General features: G+C 52.0%; 2 protein-coding genes across 2 annotated transcripts; both read left to right on the top strand.

Moving 5' to 3' along the window:
- The first annotated feature begins 3052 nt into the window (after positions 1-3052).
- Positions 3053-6070, top strand: SMAC4_12602 (uncharacterized protein). The gene is made up of 3 exons (XM_003353063.2): positions 3053-3619; positions 4504-5609; positions 5679-6070. Exons 2-3 carry the CDS (start codon positions 4660-4662, stop codon positions 5725-5727), a joined length of 999 nt encoding a protein of 332 aa, XP_003353111.2. The 5' UTR covers positions 3053-3619; positions 4504-4659; the 3' UTR covers positions 5728-6070.
- Positions 6071-6638: 568 nt separating this feature from the next.
- On the top strand, positions 6639-11406 carry SMAC4_03429 (uncharacterized protein; the record flags this gene model as incomplete). Its single annotated transcript, XM_066089944.1, has 3 exons — positions 6639-6681; positions 6812-8213; positions 8268-11406. 3 exons carry the CDS (start codon positions 6639-6641, stop codon positions 10810-10812), a joined length of 3990 nt encoding a protein of 1329 aa, XP_065947684.1. The 3' UTR covers positions 10813-11406.
- Positions 11407-13089: the final 1683 nt, after the last annotated feature.

Raw genomic sequence — 13089 nt, 5'->3', positions numbered from 1 at the left:
AAGTCTAAGGTCAGTACAGTACTCCTCAACCCTCACTTGAGATGTACTCGACTAAGGTCATGTCCGAGATACTAGGTCTATACCTGTCGTGGGGCGTGCCATACCTAGGTGAACTCTGACCAGACCCAGTAGGACTGAGGCCAACCATGGTTGATAATCGAATTTGTTCATATGGTGAGAGACCGACGAAGTACACCAGCAGGCTCTTTACTTGTCAAAAGCCCTCCTTGTCCTGTTTTGGCATGTCATTTGCCTGTCAGATGTTTGTTACTTTCTATGGGAAGCATTTGACAAAAGACACTGATACAATGAAGATATGTAGGTTGTGGCCAAGGTGAGAGGTCACCACGAGGCTGTTGACTTAAATTCGTGAGGTCGTTATTTTTGTTAGTCTGTCCTCCTCCGTGATTTTTTGTAGCCGTTGTTTGGTTTTTTTTTTTTTTTTTTTTTTTTTTTCCGTATTCTTTTTGTATCCTTCCTCTTTCCTTTCCGTTGTTTTCATCGTGTTTTCTTGTTGCGTTCCTTTCTCCTCCTCTCTTCCATTTTCCTCTCCGCGGCGTTAAGGAGAGGAGTCTCAAGGGCAGTTAGACCCTATTCACTTGTATCAAGCGCATCTTAAACAAGGACCGCTTGCGAGAGAGCCCACGACATTCCGCCGACCGGAGAGAATGTTACTGGAGTGTCTTGTTAGTACTTACTACAAGCAAGACATGTTAACAAGGAATCCCGAACTTCAGGGCCATGGTATTTGCAAGAAGAGAATGAAGAGAAGATGGATAAAACGGCGCGTGGGAGATGAAGGGAAGTGGATAGCATGTTTCAAGTTGCCGTTGCCGTTATCATTATCCATACCTAAAATGTTACTTTCCTCAGATAAGTCATGCCATCGGGTCCGGGACATCCACCGGCTCGTAAGTCCCGTCGTAAGAGCACTTGCTTGCTGGGTCCGGATCGGCACCGAAACCTCCATATGCACGAAACATTATGGATCCTAAACGCGCCTGCCGCCGACTTATATGTTTCCTCTCGTGTTATCTCACATATGTAGCGGTGTGAAATACGAGTTCGAAGTTTCAAAATCTTGTTGAGGGGACGTCCGGACCCCATTCATAGGGTTTAGAAGCAGACAAAAGAAGTGGAGAAGTGGAAAGTGGAAAACTGACGACGATGACCGATGGACTCCAACCCAACCTGTCAGATAATAGGTAGAGGTAAACAAGGGGTCTCGGTAGTCAAAAAGTGGGACTTCGGATGCAGCTCCGGCAATGTCAACTTTCGCTTTCCCCCGAACGTCCCTGAGATAGCCGATCACCGGCTCCACCGGTGAGTGTCCGGGTCTCGAACTCCGTACTTGGCGGTTTTCGGATCCGGGGACGGGTCCACGGAAGGGGAACTTGGCAGTTGATGACGGGTTGTGAAGTGGAAAGATATGACGGGTAGTCGGGTCTTGATGACAATCATCTTGGCTATTACCAGTAAGGACCGTTCTTGGCTTGGCTGGCTGTTGGGTGGCTTATAACATCGGTAGTCATCATCGTGAGAGCAACAATGGAGTAAGGAACCCGGTTGGGTTGCATTCGCGTTGTTCTTCGGGAGCCGGTCGGTCATACGAACGGATTCCCGTCGTCGGTAGGGTCGGTCGGGTCTTGAGACTTGGATTCGGGTTGCTCCGTTGCTAAGCGCTATGGGTACCGCTCGGTACTAACCCAAGGCGTTTCGACGCTAGAAGTGTCAGCCATTTTAGCGGGCTGGTGATAGTGGGGCCGTGGTGTTGCTGCAGCGAAGGAGCAACAAAAGCCAGGCATTGACATTGACGTCATGCCCAGGCGATTGATCAACGTCGTGAAACTGGGGGAAAGGGGGGACCAGTCTTGGTGTTGAAAAAGGTCAGCGGTGAGGTCTCTGTATTGTACAATAATTTGACAGACTTAAGATTCATGTAATGAAGTCAACGGTGGACCATGAAGCAGAGGGTTGAAGTATTGGTCAAAGAAGATGTGCCTGCCCTGTTTCCATCTTGGGTAAGGTTTCAAGTGTCTGCTTACACCGGAAGTGGGGCTTCAGGGGATCAAAGGCCTATTCAAGGGTTCCTACAGCAGGCCCAGGTCCCGCGAATTCGCAATCAAGCATCCGGTCCGGTGACATTCCCGTCGCTTATCGATTAGAGGCGAAGGGGACTCTGGTGGTGGCCCCGCAATTGTCGATGTCTAATCATCCAAGAAGGGAACACCAAGGTCGGTTGGTAGGTCGGCTGTGAAAGTAACAGGTTGGGAAATAGAGGCGCACCTATTGGATGTCTTGTCCGTTCTCAAGAGCCGTGGACAATTGCTAAGACTGGTTCTCCATCTGTCCGTTGTGCCCAAGTTCCGGTCTCCCCCGCATTGATGTTATCGAGGTGTGCTGGATGATGTGCGTGTGCTGAGACGGCCCGGGGATAACAGGTACAGCATCAAGCTATGACTTGTCAGTGACAAGAGGTGCAATCAGCACGTGCACATGTTGATGTCAAGATTGCTTTTGCTGTGGGATGGGTGTTTTGATGTCGAATGTGAATTGTTAGACATGAGATGTGAAGAGGAAGGAACACCAGCTCACTAATTAAACATCTGATAGACAGACACGGGATGGAAGAGGGCAACTGCGATTGTGAAGAGAGCACCTTGATGGCCTCTCAATTCGAAATCGTATCATTAGTTGAATATGCTTGCCTTGCACTCATCCTTTATCAACCTCAAACAACCTACTGTAAGTAAGCCTACATCAAATCATTCCTTCCATCCATCCACCATCCCGCCCAGGTTGTGCTTCATTCCTCCATATTGGCACATGAAGATCCGGGGTTACCACACTCTTCCAAGACTTCCCTCTGCCCCTCCCTTTCCCCCGTCCAGCCCGGCCATTGGTCCCTCCTCCACTTATACGCCGCGAAACTGTGTAGGTGGTGTATGGGAGCAACCCGGATGAAGGCAAGTCATTCAGTCGTACTTGACCATCTTGTATAAATAAAAGGCCGATTCCCGTCTCCTCATCAGATGATGGATCTGTAACCCGAACCATTATAACCTTTGCCGCGGCCCAGGAACTTCCCCATCTTTCTTCCTTTGTTTGGTTGCTCCTCTCACGTCAGAAGCATCTCTTGTTTTCCCATTTGCACGCCGAGTCGTTCAGTGAAGACGAAACCAGACCTCAAGTTACGACAAAGAATCAACCAAAACTCAACACCATTCCATCCATCTTCGACCAAGTCGCTTTTCCTAAACGAACCGAACCACACCTTCAAATCAATTGCTGTCGTATTTCTGGTTGTTACCAACGACTATTCGCCGCTTTTACTCGACCGTCCGTCAAAGTCCTTAAGACCAACCGTGCAATACAGAGCACGCGACCCCGCTCTGACATTTCGGTATCACATTTCACATCCAACCGCGAGAGAGCTTCATAAGCTTGCAGTACGACCGGCGCATACGGATACCAATACAGTTGACAGGACATTACCCGTTATCGAAGAATACCAAAACTTGCCTTTCGTCCCAAGTCTCTCTGCCAGCTTCGTACGCAAGACGGAAAAGCTACCAGGAGGCTCCCTACACTTGCGAAAAGAGACCGTTTCCATCCCGTAGTAAGTTCGATCCATTGCGTGCATCCCGTCTCATCATTTCATACTACCCCAAGGTCTGTGACCTGGAGATGGTGCCATGGATCATGGTTAGTAACCACAAATCCACCTTTGAGCATCCCAGTGACTTTTTTGTTTTTTTGTTTCTGGCAGAGAAGAGAGCTTTCATGGTAAACCCACACAACCCATTCTCAAATCACAACGACATCCCCAAACTGGAGTCCCCATATCCATCCATATCAGCTACCCCCGGCCACCTCCCCGTTCCCCACATCCCCAGTTGAGCCCTGCCGAAGCCGCAAAAGTAGAATCCTGGAAGTGTTCCTTGACCAGCCCGGCCCCACCTCACCAAATTGTCCTGCATGCAGCAGCTGGTAGCAGCAGCAAAAGAAGAACGGGAGTCCCGAGCCCCTACCTTTCCCGATGACCACCTCCCCCAGAAGCTCCATAGTTGCTCAACAAGTCGTCAACAAAGTCATAGCTCTCAGGCGGGATGACAGAGAGCTGGCTTCGATTGGGTTGGGTTTGCCGAACAGGTCCCGAAAAGCTCCCTCCCTTTCCTGTTCGGGTAGCTCCCATATGATATGATTCCTCTTCTATCCAAGGCCGTCCGTCAAGATAGCCGCCGCCGCCACTGGAGCCTCTCCTCCCGGGAGGGACCCGGACAATGGCATCAGGGGACTGACGGCATACATGACGGCTTACCTGTTTCTCTTTTTTCTTCCTTCTCTCGTTGGTTCGGTTCACGTCCGATGGGGTCTTCTTTGATGTCCGGTTGCTGAAGCAATGATCCACGTTGCTGTCAGATATGGAGATACTTCTGCTGCAGAGGACAGAGAAGACTCCATATAAAAAGAGATTTGAGCTGGGGCTAACATGGCTTTAAGTCCTGCAGTACCCGCTAGGATCATCAACAAACATATAAGAGAGATTCCGGACGGACACATACACGTATCTGGTGTCCCTGTTCTACTCCTGTTCTTCCGTTCCTAAAATCTGCTGTCGATAAGTTAGTACCATACGCCTCAAAATCATAAAACACCATGTCCACCGTCAAGCAGTCCGCCCAGGCCGCAACAACGTCAGATGTCGTTGGCACAGCTAAGAGCGCCACGGCCGAGACGGTCACCGCCGCCACCGACTTCCTCCACACTCCCGCCGTTCGAGCAGCCCTCCCCTTCACCAACGGCGGTCTCAGCGGCATGGTGGCCACGACGGTCATCCAGCCCATCGACATGATCAAGGTGCGCATCCAGCTCGCCGGCGAGGGCAAGGCCGGCGGCCCCAAGCCGACCCCCCTCGGCGTCACCCGCGACATCATCGCCAGTGGAAAGGCCATGGACCTCTACACCGGCCTCTCAGCCGGTCTCCTCCGCCAAGCGGTATACACCACGGCCCGCATCGGCTGCTTCGACACCTTCATGGGCCGGCTCTCGGCGCGGGCCAAGGAGAAGGGCCAAACGGTTGGCTTCTCGGAACGCGCCTCGGCCGGTCTCGCAGCCGGTGGTCTCGCTGCCATGATCGGCAACCCGGCCGATCTCGCCCTCATCCGCATGCAAAGCGACGGTCTCAAGCCCGTGGTCGAGCGCAAGAACTACAAGTCGGTCATCGACGCCCTTGGCGGCATCGCGCGCAACGAAGGCGTGGCTGCCCTCTGGGCCGGCGCCGCCCCGACAGTGGTGCGCGCCATGGCGCTCAACTTTGGTCAGCTGGCGTTCTTCTCGGAGGCGAAGGCACAGCTGAAGGCTAGGACGGAGTGGTCGAGCAAGACACAGACGCTCAGCGCGAGCGCCGTGGCCGGGTTCTTTGCCAGTTTCTTCAGCTTGCCGTTTGACTTTGTCAAGACCAGACTGCAGAAGCAGACCAGAGGCCTGGATGGAAAGCTGCCGTATAATGGCATGGTGGATTGCTTTGCTAAGGTGGCGAAGCAGGAAGGGATCTTCAGATTTTATAGAGGGTTCGGGACGTATTATGTGCGGATTGCGCCGCATGCGTAAGTTCTTCCTTTCTTTTTCCCCCCGTGACTTGGTGAATGGATTTGAGCTGACGATGATTTGTATAGCATGGTAACGCTGCTTGTTGCTGATTATTTGGGTTGGTTGACCAAGTAAGCTGGTGATGCCGTGGTGATGGAGTGGACTCGCATAGAATAACTGTTGGGCGTTTTGGGAGGCTCAGTACTGCCCGGATTTTTCTTTGTGGTTTATCCTGGTTATGGCTCATGCCGTTTTCCTGACTGTTTTATGGGATGGCTTTTCGTATGCTGTTTTGTCTTGTTCGTTTATACCTTTCCTGTTAGTCTTGCTTGTTAGAACATCCCTTGACGTACGTAGCTGTTTTGATGTTATTATCGACTGCTAGTGACGTCCACATAATGTGTGATCAAGGTGTTGTAGTTGAGAAATCTCGACATTCTGTGCAGGCAAATTCTTGGATAATTGCCATCTCTCGATATTGAAGATTACAGAAACTGAGTGTTCAACACCATGATCATGTCGTGAGAAAATTGTTGTGAGTTGCGAATAGTGTCCTTTGCAAACATCAACCGACCTCGGTTTTGACTTTCGATAGCTCCTGCTAGGGACTTGGCAACCTTGGCGCTGCAAGCGTTGGAGATCCAAAATCACAGGGGATTCCCATGAGGTGATCGCTAAAACTTTCAGGGTCAGCGCTGTAGACAGCAGGGGAAGCTTCGTTGGACGGGAGGATGCTGGTACCTTAGCAGTCCAAGAGTGAGGACTACCGAGTGTCAGGGTTACAGGTGTGAAAAGGCAAGGGTTGGTAGTGAGCGGGGCACGAGCACCTCGAGAGCTGCAGCCCAGGCCCTGACGGTACGTATCTTGGCGGGGAGATTGGAGTCGGACAATGGATTCGCTTCACAACTGAACCAACATCGTCCTTCTTTCACCAATTCACCACTGCACACTATTCCTCAACCCGACTGCAGTTCTCCAACTGCGGGAACATTCTTTTGCTTCCAAGCAGTATTCCCTTGCACCAAAGATGACATACTAGACGGAACATGGATTCTCGGGATTGGACCCAGGCAAGTCGTTGTGCATCCCGTCCTCTCTTCTCCCTCCCTCCCTCCCTTCCCTCAAGGTCCTCGCTCGACAAGACAGACCTCTGGCTAACACTTTTCTTGTTCCCTACTACAGCTGGGCTGTGTTGCCTTCCCGCCGCCACTCCATCCAGATTACCATGCCGGACCCGCGTCGACGATAGCCTTCGACAACCAAGATGAGCTGCTATGGATAGGCACCCAGAAGGGCTTTGCCGGCTCCTTCATCGGCCGCGAGCTCAAGCGATTCACTGCCTTCCGGGTGCACCCCGAGACCGACGGGCCCCTGCGTCAATTTCTCTTCGTCGACAAGGGCGTCATCTTCCTCGGCAGCCGGAGCGTCTACATGGCAGCACGTAGCGGCGTGCCCATCTGGAGCATCCGCCACGAGTCCATGCAGGATCTGCGCGCCATGTCCTTCACTAGTAAGGGGACGTCTGAGATCCTCGTGGCCGGCTGGCAGAACAAGATGTTGGTCATCGACGTAAACAAGGGCGAGGTCGTCAAGGAGCTGCCCACACAGGACCACTACTCATTCCTCAAGATGAGCCGGTACATTTGCGCCGCAACGAACAAGGGCACCGTCAACATATTGGACCCTATCAACTTCACTATCAAGAAACAATGGCAGGCCCACGGAGCGTACATCAATGATCTGGACACCTCCAACGACTTCATCGTTACGTGCGGTGGCTCGCACAGGCAGACGCACAATACCCCGGCTATACTAGATCCTTACGTGAAGGTCTTTGACTTGAAGAACATGAGTGCTATGAACCCGGTGCCGTTTGCGCCGCTGGCCGCTCACGTCAGGATGCACCCGAGGATGTTGACGACGGCTATTGTCGTCAACCAGGCGGGCCAGATCCATGTGACGGACCTGTTGAACCCAAGCAACAGCCAGGTCTGCTACACGCAGCCTCAGGGCGTGGTGCTACATTTCGATGTGTCGAGAACCGGAGAAGGGAAAGCGCTTGCGGATAACAAACACAACACTTACATCTGGGGTTCGCCCAACAAGATCCAGTTCACGGAGATAGGAATACCGCCCCGGTTGCCGGACCCTCCTCAGCCGTCGTTGTTACCGCCAGACCCAGACATGCTGGACGAGCTACCCCTGAGCCGCATCGGCTTGCCTTTCTATCGTGAGCAGCTCTTCTCGGCCTTGCCGCCGGATATTATCTCCGATGTGGGCGCGCCTCCGCAGCAGGTCGATCCGAACATTTTGAGCACCTTGACCAAGACCGAGTGGGGATACATTGGCCCCAACAAGACGGGCTTGCAGAGAAACCAGTACATAGATACCCGGCCTACCATGAAGACTTCCAATACGATACGGGCGCCAAAGTTCCTGAGTGAAAAGGCTCGCGAGGCACAGGCTGCCTCGGAAGATCACAACCACCACCTTGTGACGACCGAGACGGCGGTGACGACGCCGAACAACGATCATTGGAGTTTGAGGCCGGAGGCACCACCTGAATATAGGATATGCGAGATTAAGTACAGCAAGTTTGGTGTGGATGATTTTGACTTTGGGTGAGTAGACATATCTGGATATTTTTTGGGTTAACGTGCTAACGCAGGTGGTAGCTTCTTCAACAACACACAATACCCTGGCTTGGAGAACAACATAACAAACTCCTACGCCAACTCCCTACTGCAGGTCATGCACTACACCCCTCTGTTGCGAAACATGGCACTTCAACACGCTGCTACGGCCTGTCTAGCTGATCCGTGTCTGTTGTGCGAGCTGGGTTATGTTTTTGACATGCTGCAGAAAGGTGAAGGGCCTTCTTGCCATGCTACTAACATGCTCAGAGCTCTTAATCATACCAGCAACGCCTCTGTTAGTGGTGTCCTCGAGGAGAATGCCAAAGACAAGAACCCCAGCACGCTGGTGAAGAACCTCACCATGTTCCTTTTTGACAAGATCAGTCAGGACTACAAGGGCACCCCTCCAATTTCTACCGAACTCGAGAGGACCTTGTTCAAGCTTAACCAACCTCCGAACCCTCCTGATCTGGTCAAGAAAATGCTAGAGACCGACGCAAGGTACCAAATCAAATGTATGCACTGCCAACATGTCAGTCCAAGGACTGCGACGACATTTGTCAACAAGCTCTCCTACCCGACAGCAAAACCAAACATCCGCGGTATGAAAGCCCAACGCATCACCTTCTCGCAAGTGCTCAAGGCCGGACTCGAGAACGAGGCTGTAAATAAGGGTTATTGCACCAAGTGCCAGCGCTACCAAAACCTCGACCAGCGCAAAATTATCTTCAACATCCCGGCTGTCTTGGCGCTCTGCACTGAGATTACCACTGCTGAGCATCGCAAGCTGTGGTCTACCCCCGGATGGCTGCCTGAGGAGATTGGTATCATAGTTGACCAAGGCCATGTTTACTGCTATGAAGGGGATGACCTCAAGTTGCACCTCAACAGGGGGATACATAACATTACGGTATATTCGCTGGTGGGTACGGTGGTTAATGTTGAAACGAAGAGTCCGTCCAAGAATCACTTGGTGGCTACTGTCAATGTTGGACGAGCAGAGCCGGAGACCAAGGACCAGGATCGCTGGCACTTGTTCAATGACTTCTCAGTACGAAGCATTTCCAAGGTGGAGGCCCTCACTTTCAATAGCGCTTGGAAGATGCCGGTCGTCGTCATGTTCCAGGTCAAGGCTGCCAACCATCGGTTCAATATGGACTGGAAGACACGTCTGGATACCTCCGTCCTCTTCAGGGATAACAACCCACACGCTCTCAAGACATACGAGCTACTCGACCGGGAGACAGAGATCCCCGGTCCCGACACTGTCATCGCGATTGATACGGAATTTATTCGACTTAAGGAGAGAGAGATCCATATTGACGAAGACGGAAAATCTAAAACCATCCGGCCCATCTCGCACGCCATTGCGCGTGCCTCGGTGGTCCGGGGCGAAGGTGCCAGAGAAGGCGTTGCGTTCATTGACGATTACATCCACATCAAAGAGACCATCGTCGACTACCTCACCGAATGGTCCGGCATCACGCCCACTGACTTGGACCCTATCAACTCACAGCGCAATCTGGTTTCTCCCAAAACTGCTTACAAGAAGCTCTGGGTCCTCGTCAACTTGGGCTGCAAGTTCCTCGGCCACGGCCTCAGCCAAGATTTCCGCGTCATCAATATCCAAGTGCCTAGGAATCAGGTTATCGATACGTCTATCATCTTTATGAAGCCGCCTTCCCAGCGCAAGATCTCGCTCGCTTTCTTGGCCTGGTATCTGCTCAAGGAAGACATCCAACAGAACACCCATGACTCAATCGAAGATGCCCAAACAGCTCTGAAGCTGTACAGGAAGTACGAAGAGTTTATGGCTAACGGGAGCTTCCACGACGTCCTGGAAGCGCTCTACAAGAAGGGCAAAACACTCAACTTCAAGCCGCCACGTATTTCCACCGGCGCAGCCAAGGATGTCGTTGGTTTCGGGACAGTCCACCGCGTCAGCACCCCTCCCGTTCCCGCACCCGGAACGTCCGAGGGAACGTTTGAAATTACCAGCTCAACAGCATCAGCAACAACAATCGGTAGCGTCCTCTCCGCCACCGGCGGCGTGGGAGTAGGAATGGGAATGGGAGGAACCGCAAGCGCGAGCAGTAGTATGCCCTCCACACCCGTCAGGAAACCCATCGGTCTCGGCGGACCGTTTACCGTTGCTGGTGGCGCAAAGCCAACAGGCTCGGTTACTAGCGTTGAAATGACTGCTCTCGGCGCTAGTGCTGCCGGTGCGGGAATCACAGCGTCAGCGGCAGGAACAGGAACAGGAACAGCGGGTAGTGCTAATACTCCTGGATACGGTGGTTACGGAACGGATGGCGCGTATTGGGGCGGACCAAATGATATGGCGCCTACGAGCATGGTGGGAGGATCATCAGCGTTTGTACCTGCGAAGCTACCGCCGGGACCGCCGGGACCGCCGGAGTCGAGGTTTATTCCTTATAGACCGCAGGTGTTGGTTGCGGAGAGGGAGGCGGCGGCGGCGGCGGCTGCTGCTGCTGCTGCTGCGGAGGTGGGTGGTGTTGGTAATGATGTTGGCGCTGGTGATGGGGTTAGAGGTATTGGTGGGGAACAGGGGAGGCAAGAGTAGAATGGTTCTTCTCCTGTTGTTGGTGGTGATGGAGGTGGTGGTACCGGTGAAGGGTCTTCTTCTGCTGTCGACGACGAATGGTTGTTTCCTGCTGTCGACGAAGGCTCTTCTTCTTCTGATGTCCTGAAAGGTTCTTTTTCTGCTGTCACGGATGATTGGGAACAGGAAACGCAAGGGGAAGCATATTCTACTCCTGCTATCACAGATGAAGAAGAACAGGAGAAGCAAGGAGAAGCCTCTGCTGCTCCTCCTGCTGTAGCAGCAGCGGCGGCGGCGGCGCCTTAGAAGGGCTGGAAAAAGGCAAAAAAATCGGGAAAAGTCAAGGAGCAGTATAAAGCCGGTCATGATCTTAAACTGCCATAATCACCACCGCCACCACCGCCACCACCGCCTCTGGCGAGCGAGGAGACTTTGGATGTGACTGATGATGACCGGTGAGCGTTGGGGTGGGTGGTAGGATACTGAGGTAGGATACCGAGGTACTGCACCTACTGTACCTACGTTAGAAAGACGCATGAAGCATGAAGCGTTGCGGGTAGAAGTATAGTATGGAGTATGGATATTCCCAGCGGTAGATAGGTATAGGTGTAGGGTGGTTATTGTCACAGTAAATAGATGGTAACGATGAATTGATCGAAAGCGAAGATAGTTGAGTACCTCTACATGTCAACCTTTGGCGATTCCTGGCCAACCCAATTCCAAAAATGCTGTATTTATTCGCATCCAGCCCAGGCGGGGCACTCGCTCTTTGCGTGGTTTTTCATCTTCTTACAAACATCCATCAAATACTCTTCCTAATGCTCGGGTAAACCCGTAAAGTGCAGAGTAAACTCCAGTCTACTTTGTGGCTGTTCCTCTTCCATCCCGCCCTCTTAAAATCTTGTTCGATAAGGCGAGGGACCGCAGCATGGTAAGTGCGAGAGTCTCACAACAGTGCCCTTTATCTCAATTTTCTTGCTTTTCTTGTCTGGAGGTTTCCTACTTATCTGCCGAGACTGCCTGCCTGCCTCACCTGTCTCCGTTGTTGGTAATCAGAGAGTGATACACAGACACCTTTTGATACATAAGTACTGAGTGAGGCATGAGAAGGAGCAAGATAAGGTAAGCTAAGCTACTGCAGGGGACGGGACCTACATACATACATACCTCGCAGCACCAGACTCGCAGGCAGTTGCAAGAACCTGTATTCAGATATGTGGCTGTGTCAATGCAGTATTCGCATTCGCAAGAGTTCAAGCCGGGTTTGAACGCAACAAATGGTTTGTCACGAGAGCGTTTCTATGCATTAGGGCTACCAATATCATGCGTTCCGTGCCAGCCGGCTGAGAGTCAAGTGCTCAGAATGCGCGCACAAAATTTGTTGATATAAATGGGAGTACGGTAGGACGGGAAGACCGATGTTGGCAACGATACCTACACACTTCGACAAGGGCACGATCACGATATCTTTGTGGACTTCAACTACGTAGGCCGTCGTACGAAGTTCAACAGGACATCAGACGGACTTCAACAAGGCCAGTACACGATCTTTGACCGGCTTCGACCAATATCTCATTACTAACATCACCAGCGCAGCGCCTTGCCACACACCTGTCGCTCACTCCTCATTCAAATAAAGGCAGATTTGATTCTGAATAACCAGTCTGTGTTGGTAGTCAAATTAAACGGACCACATCAAGCAACTACAGTAAGTGTCACACATCACAGAGAACTCCGAAGAACCCCCAGGACTCCAAGAATCTCGCCAAGGCAAAAGGGTTCCCAACACTTCTCAGCATCAGAATGTTCTTGGGCCGGAGGGAAGCTCAAGTTTCCACTTTTGTATCTTTGATGTGAAGAGCGATGTGTCGCTCGGATATTTCACCTTCCTCGTGTTATATTTCATAAACAGCACATACGGCCAAAATGGGAAAGGGGAACTAGACACAAGGCCATGCCAGTCGCTTTGGACTCCAATTCTTACCTCGACTGGAAGACCAACGAATTCACGTCACCAACCATTTGTACCCCTCACAAAAAGCCGGTATAATCCCATCATTATCATCACCACAGCAGAAACAAATGCCAGACGAAAACATTAAGGAGTTTCCCAGACTTCCAAAGGCCGCCCCTAGCATGCCTGGGAGCGCAAAAGCCGCAAATTCCAAGACGAAGACGACTGGCATTTTAACCCAGAGCACTTACATCACTCAGAAGTCCTGGGCGAAAATTGCTTCGGGTTTTCCTCGTGAGGCTCTTCCTCCTCGTCTCCCCCCTCCTTCAACTCATCTGGCCTTG

Source organism: Sordaria macrospora, chromosome 7 (genome assembly GCF_033870435.1).
Source record: "Sordaria macrospora chromosome 7, complete sequence".
Classification (NCBI taxonomy): Eukaryota; Fungi; Ascomycota; class Sordariomycetes; order Sordariales; family Sordariaceae; genus Sordaria; species Sordaria macrospora.
This window is presented reverse-complemented; position numbering and strand designations above follow the sequence as displayed.

Coding starts and splice junctions, on each gene's coding strand:
- SMAC4_12602 (XM_003353063.2), top strand. CDS start 4,660: ATGTCCACCGTCAAGCAGTCCGCCCAGGCCGCAACAACGTCAGATGTC. Junction 5,610..5,678: donor GTGCGGATTGCGCCGCATGC/GTAAGTTCTTCC, acceptor TGATTTGTATAG/CATGGTAACGCTGCTTGTTG.